The sequence below is a fragment of the Aythya marila genome (genome assembly GCF_965140915.1).
Source record: "Aythya marila genome assembly, chromosome: 6".
In the NCBI taxonomy this organism is placed as follows: Eukaryota; Metazoa; Chordata; class Aves; order Anseriformes; family Anatidae; genus Aythya; species Aythya marila.
In genome coordinates, this window is record NC_139047.1 from 20,489,666 (window position 1) to 20,513,161 (window position 23,496).

General features: G+C 37.6%; 1 protein-coding gene across 1 annotated transcript; it reads left to right on the forward strand.

The window, feature by feature from the left end:
- Nucleotides 1-1,787: 1,787 nt before the first annotated feature.
- GALNT3 (polypeptide N-acetylgalactosaminyltransferase 3) lies at nucleotides 1,788-22,373 on the forward strand. Its single transcript, XM_082763970.1, has 11 exons — nucleotides 1,788-1,983; nucleotides 10,687-11,293; nucleotides 12,665-12,837; nucleotides 13,920-14,069; nucleotides 14,313-14,547; nucleotides 15,314-15,431; nucleotides 15,818-16,018; nucleotides 17,157-17,288; nucleotides 18,183-18,284; nucleotides 20,875-21,027; nucleotides 21,497-22,373. The coding sequence occupies exons 2-11, from the start codon at nucleotides 10,782-10,784 to the stop codon at nucleotides 21,617-21,619; spliced, it is 1,899 nt and encodes a 632-aa protein (XP_082620096.1). The 5' UTR covers nucleotides 1,788-1,983; nucleotides 10,687-10,781; the 3' UTR covers nucleotides 21,620-22,373.
- Nucleotides 22,374-23,496: the final 1,123 nt, after the last annotated feature.

Sequence of the window (23,496 nt, forward strand, 5' to 3'; positions counted from 1 at the left end):
TTTCTTAATAAACAGCTTTGAATGGAAGAGGCTCCTGGAGGATGAGAGGGAGGATGGAGGGGAGTCAGTAATGCTGATTTCAAAGAGCTGCAGTCTTTAGTATGTCGTTGCTTAGTAACCCATCTTCCACTTCTGCCTTTGTTGAATAAAAGAGGAGAGCAAAGCTGTGGTTTCTATTGATTCATTCATTGGAACTGGGAACCTAAGCGTCTTGTAGCTATAGCAACATAAGCCATAGGTGTTGCTTCCTCTCCTCTCTTGACCCCTTTTTCCTGCAGGTACAGAATGCCTGGAGTATCTTTCAGAGGATTTGTGAACACTTGTGATACTTCTATCTTAATTTCCTAGCATTTTCAGATTTGTACCAATACTAGGAAGATAATCTAAATTAAGAAAAATAATTTCATTAGTTACAATAACAAAATTAGATTCTTATGGGGGGAACAACAAGTAATATACTGGTTCTTTTCTGTTTTTTTTTCAGACAAGGTTCACCTGTCTTGAGTCATGTCTGAAACGTGACTACAGCAATTTCTAGAAAGGCTCACAAATCAGGAAACTCTGCTTTAGCAACCTCAACCTTTATATTATCAATCATTAGATGAGTGAATAGCCTTACAAACATCCTAGTTTAAACAGCTTATATTATTGGAGAACTTGTTGAAATTGTTCTGAAACAATTGTCTTTGAAAGTGATGGAGACAGCATTTCAGTGTAGTCTGCTGGCAGTGTAGAGTACTGTCTCTTAGGAAGCTGGTCATAAAGAACTCATGAGCTGCTGAGTTCTGTGTGTGAAGATGAGCAGGAAAAAAAATCACTCTGAGGTTTATCACTTTTTGAACTAAGATCACTACCTTGTCCCTTTACATTTCTTGCAACCATGAAACCTCTGTAGTTTTACCTCCTGCTTAATTTTCAATGGAACTGACTTCTTGAAATAACAATCTGCTTTAAAATGCTAAAATAGGGCTAAATAGGGTTCTTACTTGAAATATGTAATTTCTCTTTTTTTTCCTCTGCTGGAATGTCTAGTTTGGTGTTTAGCAGGTACCATCTCATGTAAAAGGAGCAGAGTGAATGATCTAGACCTTTAAACGACTAAGTATTCCTATCCCTGCATCCCTTATGTTAGAAAATAAAAGATTTTGAAATCTTTCTACTGCTAGTAATGTGCCTTACTTGAGTTTGAGGCCTGCCTGCCTGAGGTGCCCCTTGACATTTAAACTTGCAAAGGTAGAAGGAGGGAGGGTTGTGTGCTGGCACTACCCGAACGTGTTAACTGTGCAGGAAACCTGTGGTGGATAAAATGTTCCTGGAAAGAAGAATTAGTCATAAAATACCGGCATCGCCCTGGGTGGCGGTGCTGCCACTCCACCGCCTGCCAGCTCACCGCATGTTTGCAGAGCAAACGCAGCTACCTGCCTGCCCCTCGGCAAGCTGCACGGAGCCAGCCCTGCAATGCTGGCCCGAGCCTGCGAGTGTGCTGCTCCGTGATCGGCAACTGCGGGTACGGTAAGGGAAGTGGGGAATAACAAACTGCTCGCTGTGAAAGAGGTATTTAGAGTGAAGCCTGGTGCTGTGTAGGCAGCGCCGTGGGGGACATGCCTGTCCTGCCCGCCGCGCCGCGCTGTTTCCCAGCAACATCAGCGTCTGGGCGAGCGAGCCGAGGGCGCGTGGAGGCAGCGGCGCGGGGCGCACCCTGCAGCTGGCAGCGCGCTTGCAAGCGCCCCTGCCCGCGCGCACCGCGGGGCCGTTCCCGCCCCGCTCCTGCTTCCCGCCCGGCCGCGGCCTCGCACACCTGGCCGCCAGGTGAGGGCGGGCGCCGCGCAGGCGCAGGGCTGGCGGCACGCGCGCACCTGGCGGCCGCCGAGCGGAAGCCGTTGCCGCCGCCGTTGCCGCCGCCCGCCCGGTTTCAGCCCCCCTCAGGCCGCGGGCGGCCGCCGCGCGCCGCGCTCCCCTCCGCCGTGCCGCCGCCGGAGCCAGGTGAGCGGGGGCAGCGCCCGCTGCCGCTTCTCCTCGGCCGCCGCGCGAGTTTGAGGGGACGGGGGAACGGGGGAGGGGACTCCCGCCGCCCCCTCCGGTCCCGGGATATGTGGGGGGGGAGGGTCCGGCCCCGCGTGTCCCCGCCGTGGGGAAGCGCGGAGGGGGCGAGCGGAGGGGCCGGGCGCCGCCGCGGTGCGCACGGGGCTGGGGCCGCCCGGCGCTGCCCGCGGGAGGTGCCCGCGGCCACGTCCCGCGCCCACCCGGCGGGGGGCTGCGGGGCTGCCCCGTCCCGTCCCGTCCCGTCCCGCCGCTGCCAGCCCGGCCCCGCTCCCGGCGGGAGGCGGCGGCGGTCGTGTTGCTTTTGGAGAGCTGACGGGGGAAGCGGCTGGTAACGCCAATAACCCAACTCTCGGCCGTCCTTAACTTCGTGAGAGCGTGCTCGCGTATCGAGGAGTCCTCGTTAAACGTTTGGACGGGTCAAATAAAAAAGCGTCTTGCTGGGAATATTAATCCTTTGTATTCATCGCAGGAATGTTTTACGTGCTAGTGTTCTGCCACAAAAATGCACCTTCTGTCTGATAAACGATAACCAGTCCCGATCTGTTCAGCCTCGAGGAAAGCCGGTGCCCCACTGCTGAACTGAGAGGCAAAGGCAAAGCCGCAGCCCGTGGGCACAGCCAGTGTACGGCTCCTTTTTCAGTCAGTTCGCCCACTGGCTTGGTCAGCTTGGCATCTGCTACTGTCATCTCGAGGCCTCTCAGTACCAAAGCAAAGTAGAAATTAAGTTAGTTACAGAGAGACAGACTTACTATTTCTGCTGCGCTGCAGGGAGGAGCAGAGCAGCTTTCCTCCTCCTCGGAACTGCTGTTGCTATTTAACCTTGCCCTGGTTTTGGGTGGGGCAATACTGGCCGCAGCCTGGATATCTTGAATGCTGTCAAAATAGAAACAGGATATAATTGCCCTTTTTGTGACACTGCCCCAGAGTCTGTGGTCCTTGGTGTCCAACTGTATTGCTTTGAGACATTCCTTTGCATGAACGTGTTGCGTGGCCTATCTGTTCAGTGAGCTGATGCCTAGAGCAGGGCTCTCCCTTGAATTGGGGCCAAGGTAGAGAAGCATGTTTGTCATGGGATTTGCTGATCAGGTGCTGCCCAGCACGCATGAGTTTCACCTCCTCATCTGCTCATTTCTGTGCTTATGTTCTAGAAGATTGGAAAGGGCTTCAAGTTTCCAGACTGTGAAGTGCTAGATTTCGTGTAAAATGCAACTTTATTTGCTTGCCCAACTATTTTCTGTCCGATGTTCTGAACGTTTGCCGCTATCATGTGCTGTAGGTTATAGTTCTGCTTATAAACAGAAAAATCATGTCGCAAAACTACTTACAGTTACTAATGAAGTTCCATAGTCAAATCACTGTTTGTTTTGGTTTTGTTATGTAAATTTATTCAACAGTGACACACAGAGCCAGTCACATGGGGACAGGAGGAAAGAGAAGACAAGACATCTTTGGAAGGTTCTGACAAAGATCAGTTTAGCAGTTATTGACCCTGTAAACCTCATTACATTTAAAGAAAAGAAAAAAAAAAGAGAGAGAGAGACCAAAAAGAAACAAGAAAACTTGCTTTGCCTTACACTTATGGTTTAAACAACTTTAAAGGCCAATTTAAAGGCTAATTAGAGAGTAAAACAGACTTCAGGCCATGCGCTTAATGCTCAGATGCTCTCTTCCATAATAATCACTGCGGTGGATTGCCTCCAGTCTTTACTAGAAAAATCTATGCCCTTAGACTTTCTAAGACCAGAGAACTGAGGACGGTCAGTATTCCTCTTAGAGCTTCCTCTTCTCAGGAGCAGAACAAGATTTCCGCAGTCTGAGCTTCAAAGAAGGCATGTGTGAAGAAACACTATCTGGAGTTTGCCAATCTCTAGTCTTTTAGGAGCGTGTGCCCTGTCTAGGAGATTAACCAGCAGGAATATCTTTGTGGCAAGTATCTTTGTGGCAGGCAAGTATCTTCTGCAAGTGCAGAGGCAGAAACTGACCAAACGATTCTGTTTCTCTGTTTCAGGTGAAGCCTTAATCCTTAAATTCTGTATGTTTCATTTTGTAAGTTATCTGTTTATTTAAGACAGATACTAACTTTATCATGAGCAGTAGTATAGTTTGGTAAACTTTAGCAACCTTTTCCATTTTCCCCAAGTTCTTAAGTGCTTTTGTTCTTGATTGTATGGAAAGCCTCAGTATTCCATATTCAGCTAAGCCTGTATGAAAAATTCACTTCAAATTTGACATTTCTTAGTGTTGAGATACTAATGTGAGTGGATGTTCTTCTGAGATGTACTTCTGGGAAGTGGGTGCAGTTTTGTTTAGTGATTTTTATTTATTTATTTGGTAGAAAATCTCGATTTATGTGGTAGTGGAAGAAGAAATTATCACTTTCCAAAATTCTTATTTCAGTAGCTACTAATTTAGTAGCGCCTGTGTTGGTATTCATGCACGAAAAGACAAAAAGCCTCATCTAGAATTTTAGATTCAGCTGTACTGGTGGTGACAACAGGACTTCTTACCAGTCCAGCAAACGTAGCTGGGTATCTTTAACAGACTTCTGCTAATCTGGTGAGAATGGTTGATCATCAGGGACAGGTCTTTTTTTCTTCAAGAATTTGATCCACATTTCCTCTTCCGACACCTGCTTTCTGATTGGGGAACATTAAGGTCTTGGTGAAGGGACTGCATACTTGGGTACAAGAAAATAGAGATAAGTTTTTAATGAGACTGTGATGTTGGAGTTAGGAATTAGCTTAAAGTTGAACCTAAATTGTATAAAAAATGTGATTGAAATAATTCGTAAGGATTAAATCTTTTTTTTTTTTTTTAAGTATTTTTTAAGTTCCTTAAACAACATTCTCAGGAAACAGAACCCTGTTTAACATAAAAGAAAAGTACATTTTCAAACAATTTTGTAAAAAAAAAAATCTAAGGTCAAATAATATTGTTCAGTTTTATTCAGACTAAGATAACAAACAGTCAGATTTGTCTACATGTTGGCTACTGGAGTGAGGTTTTCTCATAGAGGGTGTTTGCAGACAGTCTGACATCAGAGTTAGTGGGTGGCATAATGTAACATAGACTGTGTATTGAATTCATGCGCTACCCGTGTGATGTGGTTTGAAGTAGCATGGCAGCTGCTTTTCAGCGCTTTCTAGAAGACTTATAGTGCATATAAGTTTTCTGGTTATTTTCTTTAAAAACAAAAGCAAACAAACAAAAACCCTTCCCTGAAATCAAACTTCTGGTGTTTAGGGCTAATTATTTCAAAGTGCTGCAAAAATGCAGGCTACTATTACTGGAAATAACTCTAATGAATAGCATATTAAATACTTTGCTGAACAGTCAACTCAGGGAATTTAATTGTGCCACATATTTCTTCAGCATGTCCTGGAGGATGGAACAGTAGCTTAGTTTGTGCTTACCGATGTTGCTATGCCATAAAAATGTGTGAGGTGTTTGTGGGGAATAAAGATTGCATTTCTGACTACAAAATTTATCCTGTTTAAAAACCGTAGAAAAGTCACTGTTTTCATGACAAAAGTTGTTTGGATAATGTAGTCTGTGTTCTGGAAACTGATACTGTCTTGTATGATAAAGAGCTTTTCTCTTATTGTCAAGCACTATCCCTTTAATATATTTTGTCAATAAAATTACACTCAGAATTTGCCCATATCCAAGACTATAGGCATTTGTACCAAAGGAGCTCTTGTTTGTCCATTTCACTGCTGCACACACTATCCCAAGGCTATTACTTGACCCTTTCTTCCCAAAACAGCTTCTGAAGCACCACTTGCACTATTTCAGTGCACGGCATGCTGCCACATAAGCTACTGCAATGTATGAACTCACATTAAAAGGATAAGTTGTGTTGCTTTACTTGCACAGCCCACTTACATGAATTGTGATTACATTTCTAGGGGCAGACGCGTTTCACCTGTGTGTTTTGGCAGTTGTTATGCGTAAGCAGGCAGTACAGTTGTCTCCAATGCAAGGAAATATATTGTCAAAGATAAAAATTAATATGGTTACACAGAAAACTAAATGATGAGTAAATTGCTATATATATGTATTCTTGTTTACTCATTAGCTCTACTTATTATAGTCTTTAATTGGCACATATAAAGACAGATGTATGCAAAACAGCGTAAGAAATATTCCTGATGAATTATAGATACTTTTTATTTTGCTTTATGAATATATGTTGGCTATTTTGTTGTGTTGATCATGAGTGTCCTAAGGATTTGTATATGGTCAAGTTTTAAAGGAATTAATTCCAAATAAAATTAACATCAATTTGTTTTTTTTGAGTTTTTGGTAAAATGTACCTGTTAACTTCAAATGTTTTGTGAAGGCTATGTTACTGTGCCACCATCAAAACCAGCAGCAGATTTTATTACTCTGAAGTATGTGCTAAAATCTACGTAAGAAATCTTTGGTATCATCCAGTCCCTTTTTTTTTTCTTTCATGTTGCAGGAAACAAAGCTAAAATTCATATGGTATACAAAGAACTGGGGGGGAAAAAAAAAAAAAAAAAAAAAAAAAAAAAAAAAAAGAGCAAGCTTAGCTTAGCAGAGGTAAAAATTGTTATATTAATTTAAATGCTGAAAACAGACTGGTAATCTGATAACTGCAACTTTAACTCTCTTGCGTAATTGTTAAATTAGTTTAAAGATTTTTTTGATGCAAAGGCAGATAACAGATGTGTGGCTACATCATGTAGTTTTTCCACCCTTTCTTGAGTAGTCTCAGGCCACCTCATTAAATAAAAAAGGGATTCTTAAATATTTGACTCAAATATTAATTCAGTTCTCAAATTAAAGCGTAATTTCAGTGTTAAACAGTCAATGTTGCTATGAAGAATTAACTCTTAGCTCATCTTTTCATGTTGTATCTCAAAACAGAATGTATATTGAAGCTTCCCCTTGTTATGGACAAACTTTCTTTATCATGATGAAGAGGCCCAGAGGAGGAGGCTGGAGGATGTTGTTGCTTGTTTAGTGATACAAAAATAAAAATAAAAATTTGAGGGCAATGGTGTTTGGAAACAAACAAGAACAACCTTATGCTCCCCTCTCTAGATGTTTGTGTGATAGACTATGACTAAATGGCTGCATGTGAAATTAGGAAGATGCCAGGTGTCTTATACATATATTTGAGGTATTTTATATTACACATATGTATGCATATATATGTTTTCTTTTTCTATTCAAAGAAAATGTATGTATATCGATTGTTGGAATCCTAAGCTTTAAGACTTACTGATATTGCATGTGTTTATGCATGGTGCACTGAGAAACAATAATGTGTTTTGTTTTTTTTTTTATATAGCATTATGAAAACATTCGTGGTTAACAGGATGCAGGAGCTGCAGACTCACGCTGAGGCTGTGGTTATTTAGCAATAGTGGTTTTACAAGTTACAGTCTCTTTGGCAGGTGCTGAGCTGTACATATGCTTCGTGATTTGCATTATGTAGTGGGCTTATGTAGCAAGGTTTTGGTAGCTGCAGGGGTGGCCTCTGTGCAAAGAGATGAGGGGCTGCCCTGTGCTGGACACAGCCGGCTCCAGCCGGCTCCAAAATGGGCCCACTGCTGGCCAAAGCTGAGCCAATCAGCACAGCAGGTGGTGCCTCTGTGATGGCATATTTAGGAAAGGGTAAAAAAATAAATAAAAAATGAAAAAGCTATGCAGCAGCTGTGAGAGAGAGGAGTGAGAAAAATGTGAGAAAAACAGCTCTGCTGACCAAGGTCAGTGAAGAGGGAGGGGAGGAGGTGCTCCAGGCACCAGAACAGAGGCTCTCCTGCAGCCTGTGGAGAAGACCATGGCTTGAAAGACTATGCAGACATTGGTCGTGGCCACCCACCATGGGGTTGTGAGGGGAAAGTCCTGTGTAATCAACTTCATCTTCTCATATGACAAGGTTGCCCACCTAGTTAACCAAGGAAAACTAGTTGATGTAATCTTTTTGTATTTGAGCAAAGCTTTAAATGTTGCTTCTTACAGTATCTTTCTGGATGAAATGTCCAGCAAACAGCCAGATAAATACGGAACATGATGGGTGGACAGCTCGCTGATGGGTCGGTCTCCAGGGGCCGTGGTAAATGTGGTTACATCAAGCTGGTGGCCAGTCACTAGTAGGTTTCCACAGGGTTACATTTTAGGGTCAATTCTCTTTAATGTTTTCATAAATGACCTGGATGCAGGACTCAAACGTATACTAAGTAACTTTGCAGGTAACACTAACTTAGGAGGGTTGTTAACTCCCTGGAGGGCAAAGAGGCTTTACAGAGAGCTCTTGACAAATTAGAGGGCTGGGCAATCTGCAACCACATGAATTTCAAAAATAGCGAGTGCCAGATTGTGCACCTGGGACAGGGTAACCCTGGCTGTACATACAGACTGGGGGACAAAAGGCCTAAGAGCAACTCTGTGGAAAGGGAGCTGGCGGTTCTGGTCAGTGGCAAGCTGAACGGTCAGCAGCATGCCCTGGCAGCCAGAAGGGCCAGCTGTACCCTGGTGTACATCAGGCACAGCACTGCTAGCCAGTCAAGGCAAGGGAACTATTAAATAGTGTCCAAAGGAGGGCAACAAAGATGGTGAAGGATCTATAGGGGAAGACATATGAGAACTGGCTTAAAGTCACTCGGTTTGTTCAGCCCAGAGCAGAGCAGGCTGAGGGGAGGCCTGATGGCGGCCTGCAGCTCCCTCACGAGGGGAGCGGAGGGGCAGGCGCTGAGCTCTGCTCTGGGGACAGTGACAGGACATGAGGGAATGGCATGGAGCTGGGACAGGGGAGGATCAGGCTGGGGGTTAAGGTTCTGCACCCAGAGGGTGCTCGGGCACTGGGACAGGCTGTCCGGGGCAGTGGTCACACTTAGGAACTGACTGTGATCCCTATTATCCCTTAGCTGCTTGTGTGGAGAGGAGATAAAGGGATCAGGAAAGAAGAAGTGAAGCTGAGCTTGGGAAGAAGCAGGTTGGGGGGCAGGGAAGGTGTTTTTAGCTTTGTCTTTGTTTCTCACTGTCCTAGTCCATTTTTAATTGGCAATAAATCTTCCCTGAGTCTGTTTTGCCTGATGGTAATTGTCAAGTGATCTTTCTGTCCTTATCTTAACCCACAAACTTTTCCATCTTATTTTCACCCGCCTGTCCTGCTGAGGAGAGGGAGTGATGCTGGATGGGCATCCGGCACGTTGGCAAGTTGGTTACAATCCTTCCCCAAGAAAGAAATAAAAGGTTTTTATTCTTACGTTTACTGTATACAGGCATCAGTATAGCACAAGGTTATTGGTACTTAAGAAAATTGGGAAAATAATGTTTGAGACTGAAGTGCACTGGATTTAATTTTTGGGGGCGTGAGGGAGAAATTTGTGAGCCTTGTGAAGGTTTTTTTTTGGTACCTTTTAGTACATAGAGATGCTATAATAGGATTAGAAATCGTTCCACCCCTCTGTGTTTTTAGAACAATAGTTCTATGGTAAAACTACTGTGGTTTGAAAGTATGGGTTTATTTCAAAAGCTGACATAAGCTTTGAAATAAATTATAATATGAACAACTTTGGCTGCCTAACCCTGCAAATTCTTGAGGGAAACTGAGTGATGTCTTTTTCTCTTTTCTACAAGTTATATCTCTTCCTGAGAATATATTCTAATTAAAAATGCTGAATATATTTCTGTTTTAAATGATGAAATAGAAAAGTTATTTTTTATTTTATGTCATTTTATTTATTTATGCAGTTCTGTGGTCAGTAGTTAACAAGCAGGAATTAACTGTGGCTTTTACCTGGTTGCTGCTTAGTTCTTTTCTCAGTTCACATACGTGCAACTTATGCAAAAATAAATCCGTGCTTTGAATTCAGGCTGGTTGCTATTTTTAACCTTTCTTTTAAACTGCCAATTTTGCAGAGTGAATTCAAATCACTTGGATGCTGGTAGCCCTGAAATGTTTTTCATAGTTCTTCATCTTTGAAAGCCACTGAGTAATTGCCTGTCTGTAAAAAAGAATTTAGTTCCTGAAAAAGGAGAACTCTGACATATTCTCTTGATGAGTTGCATCAGAATATGCCAGAAAGTACAGAACAAATGAATGAGAAAATATATAGATTGACTGCATGGCACTCAGCCTAAATTAACCTACTACCAATTACCTGTATTAAGACTGCATTTAACATGTATACTGATAACAAAATGAATCTTAATATATATATTTTTTTTCCACTTGGCAGTCTTGTTACTTAAGTCTGATCTTGAAATAGAAATGTTTTTCAAAATATTGGAAGTTTCAAAACTGTAGAAATAAATGGTTTGAGAAGTCCTTTCTGTCTTTATTGTTCACTTTTCATATGGATCTTTCTGCATAGAACTTGAACTCACCATATTGATTGCATGTGAAGTAGTGACTTTTTCTAGAAATAGTGATTTATTCCTACTGGAATGTCTGCTTTCTGGTTCTTCTATTTGAAGTATGTTTTAAAAAAATGGGGAAAGCGCATCTTGGGTATTTTACAGATAGGTAAAGCCTATCTTTAAGTGATGGATATATGATGTTTGACAGTTGGGAGTTGTGAATTAATTCCTGCCCATTGCTTTGTTGTAGTTTTACATTGTTGTAAACTGGATGTCTAACTTGATACTTTTTATTTTAATTTACAGGTATTATATTTTCAAGAAATGGTGTGACCTATTCCATATTAAAGAACATCATTCACTGGAAAACACTTGTTTTGTGACAGACTTTTAAAACTTGAATGGCTTTGAAAAAAATGCCTAAACTATTCAAAAAATTATTTTTTCACTGGAAACTTTGGAAATTTAGCATTATTGTGTTTTTCTTTCTGGTATTTTTATTTTTATTACAAAGAGAAGTGGGTGTTCAAGATTTTAAAAATGAAGGAGGGATTGAGCCAATTGTCAGAAAGAAAAGTCATGTATTAGGTCTTGTGCTAAATGCTATGAACAATATCAATGGTGCAAAGCCAAAAATGCAGATAAAAGCACCTGTTCGGCAAACTAAAGTTCCTGGAGAGAGGCACTGTTTGCCAGGACACTATACTGCAACAGAACTAAAACCCTTTCTAGATCGACCTCTTCAAGATCCTAATGCTCCTGGAGCTTCTGGTAAAGCATTTAAAACCATCAACTTAAATTCAGAAGAGCAGAAAGAAAAAGACCGTGGAGAAGAAAAACATTGTTTTAATGCATTTGCGAGCGATAGGATTTCGTTACACAGAGATCTTGGACCAGACACTCGACCTCCTGAGTATGTGGAAATGTGTATGTCCCAATAGTTGAAAAACTTGTCAGAAATAGAAATGTGAAGACCATAAAGTGATTTGATTTCAGCATTAGATTATCGTTTAGGAGAGGAAAAGTCTCTTGGTGATACATGATGATTTACTGTACATAACGTTCCACAGTGCAAAAGCCAAGAAAGTTCAGAAAGGCTCACTTATTTCATGGTTTTGAATTCATAGTAACCATATTTAAATAAGGTTTTCTACTGCTGCCTTTAAGCTACATTTTCTCAGTGACTTTCTGGACACCTAAGTTTTACTTAGAAGAAAACTAAAATTGTTGCTTAAACTTTTTTTCTGTTTTAAACACCATTCCCCACCCCCACCCTTTTTTATTAGTAAAACCACCAGTATAATTCAATAAAAAGTAGGAATAGTAAACTGGCAAACTAGGCAATGGAACATCTCTGCAATCTGTAAGAAGGAGAAACTGTATTAAATGAAGATTTTAGGACTTGGTGGGTAGAGTGGGTTTTAGCTTTGAGCCATCTCTGTGCATGTTCTCAGCTGTTTGTGTCAGAAGTGACTAATCTTACTGAGCTGCTGCTGGCAGTATGCCTAGCACTTTACACGTGGTACAGCTCACAGTAACCTTTACTGGAGTGTAATTGGTGAGATTTGGCCTGTATGTTTTGTGAGGGCTTTGGCAATGGCTGTGATAATTGCCTTGAGAAGTACTCCAGTCTCTAGAGTTGACAAGCAATAAACAGTGAGTGTGCAACCAATTTGGAAATACAGGAGTGTTGTCATGTCTTCTTGTCTTACAGTTGGATTTGGAGTTCTATTCAGAATACATGCATTTTGAAAAAATTGTATGTTTAAAATTGTTTCCCTTGAATGGGATATACTGTTCTAAGCATTATATGATATTTCTAAAAATTATTGAAGATCTAAATTAGATTTGTTCTATTTTTCCTTTCAAGTTCTTAATTTCTTCTTGTAAATACTTCTCTTCATGTTTTTGGATTTCAACAGTAATGGTGACTTAGTCTGACTTTGCAACTCAGTGCTGGTCTCAGGAGGAAAACATATTTTTGTCTGAAGAAGATCCAGGTGCTATATGAAGTGTACTCAAATGTTTATGAGACAGAAATTGAAATGAGCCAATTGTTCAAGTGGAATTCTTATTTATCAGATTTTTACAAAATACTTTGTGCAGCTTTCCTAGCTGGAGCACCCAATTTTGTGCTCCAAAACTAGGACAGAAATTGGAGAAGCTGAAAGATTTAATGTCCATACTTAAAAAGCTTTGTAATAGAAGGGGAAGGGTTTCTTTTAAGAATTCAAATAAAAACTTTTTGTCCATTTTGTAACATTTGATGCTTTCCAATCTGTAGATGTATCGAACAAAAGTTTAAGCGTTGCCCACCATTGCCAACCACAAGTGTTATAATAGTTTTTCATAATGAAGCGTGGTCCACTCTGCTCAGAACTGTTCACAGCGTGATGTATACATCTCCGGCCATATTGCTAAAGGAAATTATATTGGTGGATGATGCCAGTGTGGATGGTAAGAAGTCTTTCTATTTTCCCTTGAACACCATTTATTTATTGATTTTAAGGCATGGTAGGAATGTATATAGAATGGGTTAAAAGAGGATATATCCTTACCACCATAACAAATACCATATGGTTTTCAAAGTGCTTTTATTTCTTTTATTTCCTATAAAATAAAAAATAGTTCTCCCAGATTTTTTTCTTTCTAAGCATTCTCAAATAAGAAATCCTTGTTTGCTCAGAGGTTTTTAAACCCCAATTCCGATTATTCAAATTTTAGGGCTGCTTAAACAGTAAAAATGGTTGTGTGGCAAGTAGCTCTGTAGTATGTGCTTAAAACTAATTACAGTTTATAGAACAAAGTACTTAAGGATAAATTGGCCAATGCTTGTAGGTCTTTTATCATAGTGATTGCCTTTATGCAAATGAATATCATTACTATGAAGTGAAACTTCTTTCCTAAAAAATAAAATTATTTGATGGAAAATTAATTTTAATACTTCAGCTGATTGACAAAAAGAACTATGCATACTGAATATGATCATAAATGCATGTTCAAAAACTTCATATGTTTAACTTTAGATGAACACATCTGTACATACATGCTTTCATCAGTTTGTTTAGACTTATTTGCAGGCCTGTATCTAGTATATTGAATTACTTGGATGTGAAGTACGTTCAGTAGTGCAGTTTAATATGAAGGGTAGGCAGAGGGAGGAAAAATTGTGGGATGTTTTATGAGGGATGTCGGGTTGTTTATCAAATTTTGCACCTTTAAAAGTTATTTCAATATAGCTTTTGTTGAAAGTAAATATTGTAGACTCTGAAAACCATTTGTAAAATGAGCTGTCATTAATGAAAAAAGGTTGCAGGTTCTGCAGATAGTTTGAGGAAGTAGATATGTGATGAATTTGCCATGAGAATGGATTTTGAGTTGATATTCAAACAGTTGATACTGCGGAACAAACAGATACTGGCAAATGTCCTTTTTTAGAATTAGAGTGAATCCTTTATTCTGTTAGTTTATACATGCCATTGCCTAAAATTTCATATTACAAAAGTGAATAATATCTTAAAACTGGTTTCTCTTTCTAGAATACTTGCATGATAAACTAGATGAATATGTGAAACAATTTCAAATCGTTAAAGTAGTCCGTCAAAAGGAGAGAAAAGGTCTAATCACTGCACGGTTGTTGGGAGCTTCGGTAGCAACAGGAGAGACCCTTACCTTTCTCGATGCTCACTGTAAGTGTAACTACACCAGGTCTGGTTTAAAATAAATCTTTGATTTAATGTTTCAGTTTTATGAGTTATGTATGTCAACATTGCATAAACTCTTGCATTGCTATTTTATGTTATTGAAAGTATAACTGGCAGTGCCATTTAAAAACAGCATGTGTTGGTTTACTGTGGATATGTTAAATTATTCTCTGTGTACTACTATATAGTCAAGTGAAAATTCAGTGCTTGTTCCCATTTTCTCCATAGGTGAATGCTTTTATGGCTGGTTGGAGCCACTATTGGCAAGAATAGCTGAGAACTCTGTTGCTGTTGTAAGCCCTGATATTGCTTCTATAGATCTCAACACTTTTGAATTCAGTAAACCATCTCCTTATGGGCATAACCACAACAGAGGGAATTTTGATTGGAGTTTGTCATTTGGATGGGAGTCTCTTCCTAAACGTGAAAATAAAAGAAGAAAAGATGAAACTTACCCAATTAGGTAAATGCAATTTGAGTAATATCCTTCAGTTTTCATGATTTTTATTATAAAAATCTATTTGTAGATCTAGTTCTTCACATGAGTACGATCAAAAGTCTTAGCATTACAGATTTTTTATTTTTTTTTGTGATATTTGCTTTAGGAACCAGGTTGTGAATTTTACAACTTTCATACAAATGCAGCTTCCTTAAGACAATAATTGTTCTGCATTACCATTTTCTCACAAACACTAGGAAGATCATAAGCAATTTCAGTAATTATTGTTTTTTTCAGAAGGGAGAGGGACAGGGAAACTATAAACTGTTCTTTTCAGAGACAGTACCACAGATTCTGTCTCTCCATCCATCATCCCTGAAAGAATGACACCAAAGGTTCAGAGCACCTTATACTAGACTGTTTCAGTGGTTTATTCAACGGTAGTTGTTATGGGCTTTGGCTTCAGACAGGTTACTGGTCTAAAGGCATAGTAATTTTTCTTGATGTTCTCCATACAGGGAAAATATAATTTTTCCTGATAGTTTGTTATTCCAGCAGTCATTTGCCTAATTTAGTTGTTAATTAATGACAATAAAATGTTAAAATGAGACTCAGTGTGGGCAGATTTAATTGCTTATTACCAGGAAAATCTGTCAGTGTAGTGTAACACTGACAAATGCATGAAAACAACCTAGAACATTAATACTAAGTTTTTACATCTGTATTTAAGAAAACCTACCTTAAATATAGTTTGAATCCTGTTTTCCTTGGTAAATTTCTCTTTTTGCAGAACACCTACTTTTGCTGGAGGTCTCTTTTCAATATCAAAAGACTACTTTGAACACATTGGAAGCTATGATGAAGAAATGGAAATATGGGGAGGTGAAAATATAGAAATGTCTTTCAGAGTAAGTTTAGCTACTTAATTAGTACTGGTCTCTACACTGATAGTTGAATGATTTTTGAGGACAATTTGGCATCAGATCTTGACTTCTCTGCTGATTCAGCCATCTAGGACATGGAAAATAAATTACTTATGACCTATGAAATAAACTACAAACGTGCTCACTAAACTGTTATTATTTTTTTTAATGTGTTTAAGTTTGATAGCTGAAGTGTATGCTCCCAAGGTTAACCTGATTAGGAAATTCACTTATGGTATTCCTGATACATACCCTCTTGCTGGTGTTTTTGATTTGATTTTATTTTTTTTTTAGGTGTACAGTAATTTAATATTTTTTTCACCCCCTTAATTGTAATTGTGTTACACTTATACAAAAAATGTTATTATTAGGTATGGCAATGTGGTGGACAGTTGGAGATCATGCCTTGCTCTGTTGTTGGCCATGTCTTTCGCAGCAAGAGTCCCCATACTTTTCCAAAAGGTACTCAAGTGATTACACGTAATCAAGTCCGCCTTGCAGAAGTCTGGATGGATGAATATAAAGAAATTTTTTACCGAAGAAACACAGAGGCAGCAAAAATTGTGAAACAAGTAGGTGGTGGTGGTGGTATTAGAAATCACACTTGCTGCGTTGAAAGTTTTGGTGAGCAAAAGTTATTTATTGACAAAGTATGTAAGAATTCTAGACATTTTAATGAAAATATAGGCATAGTTCAGTACTTAATCCTGTAGCCCCCCAAAAAACATTTAGAAGATACTAAGTGTTTGGGTGGTGACAGTGTTGATTTCATTTGTTTGTATATTTAAGTATCTCTAATTAGAAAGTTGTTTTTTTTTTTTTTTCATATATTTTCTAAAATCTTGGGTTGTTTGCATGGAATAAGTTTTGGAACTTCCAGAAGAGCACAGATGGTGTTTGTATTATCTATGCTCACTACTAACTTGTTTTTTATAAGAAGAAATATAATGTCTCAAGTTACTTAAGTGTTTTTATTTAAAAAGCAGTTTTTGTTTTCTTCAGCTGCAGAATAAAGCATATCCAATGGTAGATATTGATTCTATTTCTATCTGTTCAGAAACGTAAGTTAAATTCAGAGTTTGGTGGAAGAGGTATTTATTTTTGTAAGTGTTACAGAACTTTAGTGTTTCACCAGCTGGAGTTTATGCTTTTCTTTTAGAAGCTATTTTTTTGCTCTTAATATGATAAAGTTTAGTGAATATTGTATCCATAATACCATTAGAATTCTAGAGTATGTTTAGCAGATAAAGACAACTGAATTCCGTGTGGGAGACAGTGCTGTACTGACTATAGTGCTTATTAATTAATCCAATTCAGCACTCTCTTTAATAACATACGTTATATTCAGCAGTTAGTTTTAAAGCTGTGGTCAATATGGTCTTTACTTGTTTTTGCTTTCCCACCTTATGATACTGTTAACATGCCCCTTTCTCTAAGGATACTTCTACTGCTTCCATGTCGCAATGTTGTATTTTTTTCGCTATGTTTTGAAATGCAGCAGGCAGGATGTTAGTGGTGTTATACAGGTATGGCAAAACAAATGGCAGTAAGTGCAGTAGTGCAGTACTTTTTAAAAAAGATTGACAAATGAAGCTTAAAACTTGTTTGATGCTACAGTACAGAGTATCATAGATTTATATGTATAAGGTTGATATTAATAGTTTTAATATATTCCTTTGCCATCTTTCCTTCCTTCCATCACTGCAATAGAAAACATTTGGAGACATCTCAAAAAGACTTGTCTTAAGGCAGCGTCTGCAGTGTAAAAATTTTACCTGGTATCTCAATAATGTTTATCCGGAAGCATATGTTCCAGACCTGAATCCTTTGTTTTCTGGATATGTAAGTTTAATTATTTTCACTAGCATTCTAGAATCCAGGAAGTTTGTTAATCTTTTATGCTACCTTAACCATGGTGTTTATATTTTAGCTATCATAAATGTCTCTAGAGTTTTCTGTCAATACTGTGGGCAAAGAATATCTCCTGCATATCATGTGGTTTAAATATTTTGTAGCTCTGGTAACAGGAGCTTTGCTTAAAGGGATCTCTCAACCTGATAAGCAACATTCTGCCCATCACTACTAGTGAGAGTGACACACAAGTACTAAGCCAGTGGTGAGAAATTTCCCGAATTGTTAAAATAAATTTAGCTTTATATAGTAAGAAGTCTGAGAGAATTTTTATTTCATGTTAATGAGGAAAACTGTACTATGAGAGCTATATACTCCTCAAAATTAGGTTTATGGTAAGAAAAACATGTGTTCATAGTTTAACGTAATTTATTTTAAAGACCATTTTATCTCCTCTGTCAACTTCTTAAACTTTGTAATGCTAAAACCAAAAAAAAATGAACAACTAATAATTCTTACTCTCGAGTCAATGTGAATGTTTAGCATGTATTGACAAATAAAGCTTTCCCTTCCTCCAATTTTTAATGTTTTATGTCAATCTTTTAAAATTGTAATCTGAGTAATGTAATAACCATGTATACTGGTAGCTGAATAATTCACGGTTCGTGGCTGTAGACAACTGTAATTTAGTTAGGCTTTTGGGTAGAAAAAATAACTGAGAACAAGATTTTTAGGTTTGAGCATAGTAGAAATAAAAAAATAAATTAAAAGCTGTAGTTGTAGTTAAGCCACAGGTTAGCTTTATAAGCAAGTGAGACAGTTAAATTTTTCTCATACCCACTGAGATTTTTTATTTCTTTTTTGCTGATAACACCTTTTCTTTAGCTAAAAAACATAGGTAACCACATGTGTCTGGATGTTGGTGAAAATAACCATGGCGGCAAACCGTTGATTATGTATTCTTGCCATGGACTTGGAGGAAATCAGGTAAAATATTTGATCCCTGATTTTTATGATCTATTCAGCTGTAACTTTACCGTATGAAAGCTTTTCATTTGTTGTAGAGAAATTGGCTCACTTTTAGCATGCAATTTTTAAACGTTTAATATTTTTTGTAAGAATTAATTCCTCTTTGCTCAAGGCAGGTTTCATACTGTTTATTTTGTTGTGCCTCACATCTAACCTTTTCTGTTCAGTATACAGATTCAAGTTTTTTTACACCATTACACTACCTCACATTATCTTTCCTTTCTGTGCAAAACCTTTTCAACCTACCCTTACTACTTTCTTGTGTTTTCTTCTTAATTCCTCTTTTCCTTATACCTCCTACTGTTGCTTCTTTCTCTGCCACCAGGACTCACACTGTCAAGGAAGATGTTAATGGGAATCCAGCCAATGGGAGACCAAGTGGCCAGGCCTGAGCCATCTTTCTCTATCATGCTTGTAGCCTCATAGTGTGAGGTCAGAGTGGTCTACCCTGTAATGGCTAATGCAAGCGAATAATATGACTGAATTTGTCAGAGAAGAGCTCTTTTTGTTGCATAGATCTTGGAGACAGCAATGATCTTCTGTTTCTTCTACAGTATGAGTTGCAATAGATGTCAGATACTGAATTCTTCAGGCACTACTGTAATACTAACAAAAGTAACGTCTCCCTGCCCTGGAAACGCACAATTCTCTGTTGCTTTAAAGAGCTATTTGGAGAACAAAGTTGATTGACTGTATATCCATAATAATTCAAGTTCAACAAAGATTTAAATGTTTTGATTAGAAAATTGATGTTTGTTTGTTTGTTTGTTTTTAATAAAATCTTCAACTATAAAAAACATCTAATTATAGCACACTGAAAACTCAGACACTCGATCCTAATTGATCTTTGTGGAAAACAGAATACTGTCTGGATTAACAGCTACCCTGTTATGTTAGCTTCTTACAGTACTGAAGGTTTTATTCTTATTATTGTTATTATTATTATTATTCTGTTCTAATACTATATTAGCCTTTTCAAATTGTCACACTCATTAAAGGAGGAAGTGTGCCAAGACATTGTATTAAGAGATACATGTAGATCTGCTGTATGCTTGTCGTCTCTTTTATCTTGGATTGTACTAGAACTGGTGTTTTTAGTTTCTCCTGCCATACTTTAATGGCTTGAGTCATTTTAACATAGATTGTGCTTGTAATACACAAGAAATGTGCATATTTTCTTACTTAACCTTTCTTATTACAATACCCTATTTTCAATTGCTTTATGCTCTTTGTTCTCAGACTTCAGCAGTGCAGGCTGAAATTGTTTATGCTACCTGTCCTTTGAGCTCATATGTTTGAGATGGGAGAGGGGAGTGGAAGAAAGAACCTAGTTTTTGAGTTGTCCCTCAATTGTTTATCATTTTTTCTTTTTTAGCATATTCTAGTAACATGTCCATCTCAATGTCCAAGATGAATGAAGTTTTAAAGCTAGTATTCAAGTCATATTTGCAGGGCTTGCAGAGATTTTGAGTTCAAAAGATAATTCAAAACAGGTTTACTTAGATTAACAGATTTCAAGTAAACTATTATGTTTGAGAGTTAAATGACTAAGGAGGTCACTCCTATGAGTGCCTGTTTCAGGCAGTGATGTTGGATGCAGTGCCTCAAGAGTGAGGTGTCTGTTTCTCAGTGCTACTCCCATTGATGCCAAAGCAGTGAGGGGCCAGAAGCTGACCAACTAGACAGACAGTTGAAAGTGAAATGGAGCTAAGTGAGCATGGCTTAATAGTCAAAAGTGAATAAGGCTGACATATGGAGCCAAGAAACAGTGGTAATGGGACATGACAGGAATTCTGATGTATTGAGAGAAAGAAATGGAAGAGACCATGATGATAAGATAGAGAGTATAAAAGGACAGCTGTCTCTGTAAATGTTAGAATTAAATCCCTGTTTAGACCTGAACTATAGCCAAGGATACCTGAGCCTTAAAAGTAATCTGCTGTCAAGAAATAAGACTAAAATTCACTCACAAAACGTGTCCTTATGTTACACTTTTCTAAAAGCTAGTTCACAGAGAACGTGACAGCATCCTATTGTTAGCATTTATTGTTTAGTTCAAACAGCAGAAGTTGACAAATGGCACTCAGCACTGTTCAATGTGACAAAATCTGGGTTTTGTTCTCTAAGGAAAAAGTAAAATCCAGCAACAAAAAATTGAATGAAGATTTTTAAAGTTAAGAAATGCCAAAACTAAAGTTATCCATGCAATTATTTCTACTCTTTCTTATGTATCCTTGTGGTTATGATTTCAGGGGGAGCATACAAGAGAATCTTGCATCATAGTGCATGTGCACCAAGTGTTTTTTAAAACTTCTACATTTAGATACTATTAATTATATTCCGTTGCATTAGTATTTAAAAAGGCTTTTACTTTTGTAAATACTTTTAAAATGCATACACTAAAGTCAAATAAATAATTCTGCAGTTTTGAATTGTTGAATAACAAAAGAAATCTATTCCTTTGTTTATTGGAATGTCAAAGGGATAATTTAGGTTAATACTCTTGTCAGCATTTATTTACTTAACTTTTAAAAAATTATTTAAATAGTACTTTGAGTATTCTGCACATCATGAAATTCGGCATAACATTCAGAAGGAGCTTTGTCTGCATGCTTCTAAAGGACCTGTGCAGCTTCGCGAATGCAACTACAAAGGCCAGAAAACCTTTGCACTTAGAGAAGAGCAATGGCAGCATCAAAAGGTATTCATACTGTACAGTGAATTATCAATGACCTCTTACATGAGTTAATTTTTAGTTTCTAATAAAACAGAAAACACCAACAAAAGAAAAGTGAAGCAAAAAAATAAGTTCAGTTTTGGGAGAAAAATGTAGATACCAGATCAAAACTTGATGATTTCACTATTGTAAAGTAGTCACTTAAAAAAAAAACAAAAAAAAAAAACACTTGATATCATTGATATCGGGTACATCTGGCCATGCACCTGAAAGTCAATACAAATGCTTTGTGTCTTTTAAAATATTTATTTTTTACTAGCAAAACAATTTGGCATTTGCATTCTACTAATGTTTTTTTTTGCTAGCCTCCTTTTGCACTCACTGTCTGGCCTTACTCTTTTTACAGACATCGAACTTGCAAAAAATGATGGGAGGGAAGGAAATTTGTGTTTACTTTTTTTTTTTTTTTTCTCTCCTTTCTCACCCACATTAGGATCAAACTCTGTACAGTGAAGCACTACATATGTGCCTTACAGGAAATGGAGAGCATCCAAGTTTGGTATCCTGCAATCCATCAGACCCCTTCCAGAAGTGGATCTTTGGCCGCAACCATTAAGATTTGCTATTTATAGACAGGAGCATTTTATTAAAAAAAAAAAAAAAAAAAAAAAAAAAAGGAAAAAAAAAAAAAAAGGCAGTTCCATTCTACACCGTGACCATATATGTATACTGCATTTTAAAGTGATGCATACTTTAAATGCAAAATGTTTAAACAGTTTCTTTTCTCTCTTATTTAAGTTGGATATAAAATGTGTAGGCAAAGATTCCCTAGCAGTCCTTTACACCAAAGAATGTTTGAGATCCCAATTAAGAAAAAATGTTTACAATATTTCCACAATAAGATTTTATATGTTGACCATTGATTTGTAGATCTTATTGTCCCTTTTCACTTTGGGGACCTTGTATATTGCTTTTCCACTTATCGTAAGTACTTTTGAAGATGACTGATTTTCTCTGTAGAGTTACAAGAAATTCTTGTATACTGTCTGAAAACCAAGAGGCTTTATGTATGTATATATTTATGTTTAATTGGTTGACTTAATGTTTTGTTTTTAATTGTTTAATTCACTCAATGAAGCTTTCTTACTATTTTTTATGTTCCCTCATTTGAAAAAATTAAACATTTGACTTTCTGTTTAAAGCTAAATAGGCTAGCATACTGTGCTGTGCCTCTAGAAAATCAGTCCTTTTGTTGTAGAAGAAAATGTCCATTCTCCTTGAAATATGTTATTTATGTATGATCACGTTAATGGAAAATCTTCTTATTCTGATATCAATCTCCTTTTATGTAGCCAAAACTTTTTGTATAGTTGTTTGGGTTTTTTTGTTTTGTTTTGTTTTGTTTTGTTTTTGTTTGTTTTTTGTTTTTGTTTTTTTACGATTTCATGAACTTTAAATTTATGGCAGTTACACTGTAACATTAACACAGTTTTCAGATTTTCGTTCATTGTTACCTTTAAATTGTTATCCACTAACACGTTTTATTTTTACCTTTTAGTGATTTATGCAATGTTTACCTAATGTTTTTAACGTTATTTGTCCATAATTTCCGGTGCAAACACTTAAATGTTGATTTTCTTTTTTCCTTTTTAATGCCTTTTCCTTTTTTCAAAGGACTGACCTCAGTTTTAACAGTCAAAGTGGTCTTCCTAACTGTTTTGCTAGCTCTTTTAATGAAATACTATAGTCTTGTAAGCATCAGAAATATACTTTATTGGATTATGTAGGGGTATTACTTCAGAAATGGCCGTTCTTTGATTAAGTATTTAAAAAATATTTATTTCATTGGTTATTTTACTGGATGCACAGTTTTTAAGCACTATTCTGTTAGTCTTCCATTGCAATCACCAATCATGCCCGTTTTCTTACTGTGACTGTTTCAGACCTTCTTTAATGAAGGTAACTCCTCTGCACAAAAATGTCCTCTTAGGGAACAGAGATGTACTCTAACTTGAAAATGTTTACTTCAGGGTATGAATGTGAGATTAATGATCATCCCATACTTAAAACATCTAAGATCACATAAAAATTGCACTTTACTATGGTAAACTTTCATAATAAAGTTCTATATTCTGATTTAGAGAAGACTTAACTGGTTGGTGTGAATTACAGAGATTGATTTATTTAAAAAAAAAAAAACACTTCAGTTTGCACGTTTTATGCTATGGTGGGGCTGAAAATTAATATGAAATTAAAATAATATACTTCTAGCAAGGAAAGAAAGTAGCAGCCTAAAGACAAAGAAAAGACTTAACTGTGGTCTAGAAGTGCCAGTAATGTTATTAAGCTTTGCAGTTTACCAGAATTGTGTTGAATATCCATAGTATCTATTCAGTGGAAGAAAAAATGAGGTGTAATAGCAACCAGCTTGCCTTTATTAATGCACTCTTTAATGTGTGAATCTCTAGAAAGGTGCATATGATGTGGAACAAC

Bases quoted from the DNA above. Each gene is read 5' to 3' on its own strand.
- GALNT3 (XM_082763970.1), top strand. From the start codon at position 10,782: ATGGCTTTGAAAAAAATGCCTAAACTATTCAAAAAATTATTTTTTCAC. The intron at 12,838-13,919 runs GTAAGAAGTCTT...TTCTCTTTCTAG, and splicing joins GGATGATGCCAGTGTGGATG to AATACTTGCATGATAAACTA. The intron at 21,028-21,496 runs GTATTCATACTG...CACCCACATTAG, and splicing joins AGCAATGGCAGCATCAAAAG to GATCAAACTCTGTACAGTGA.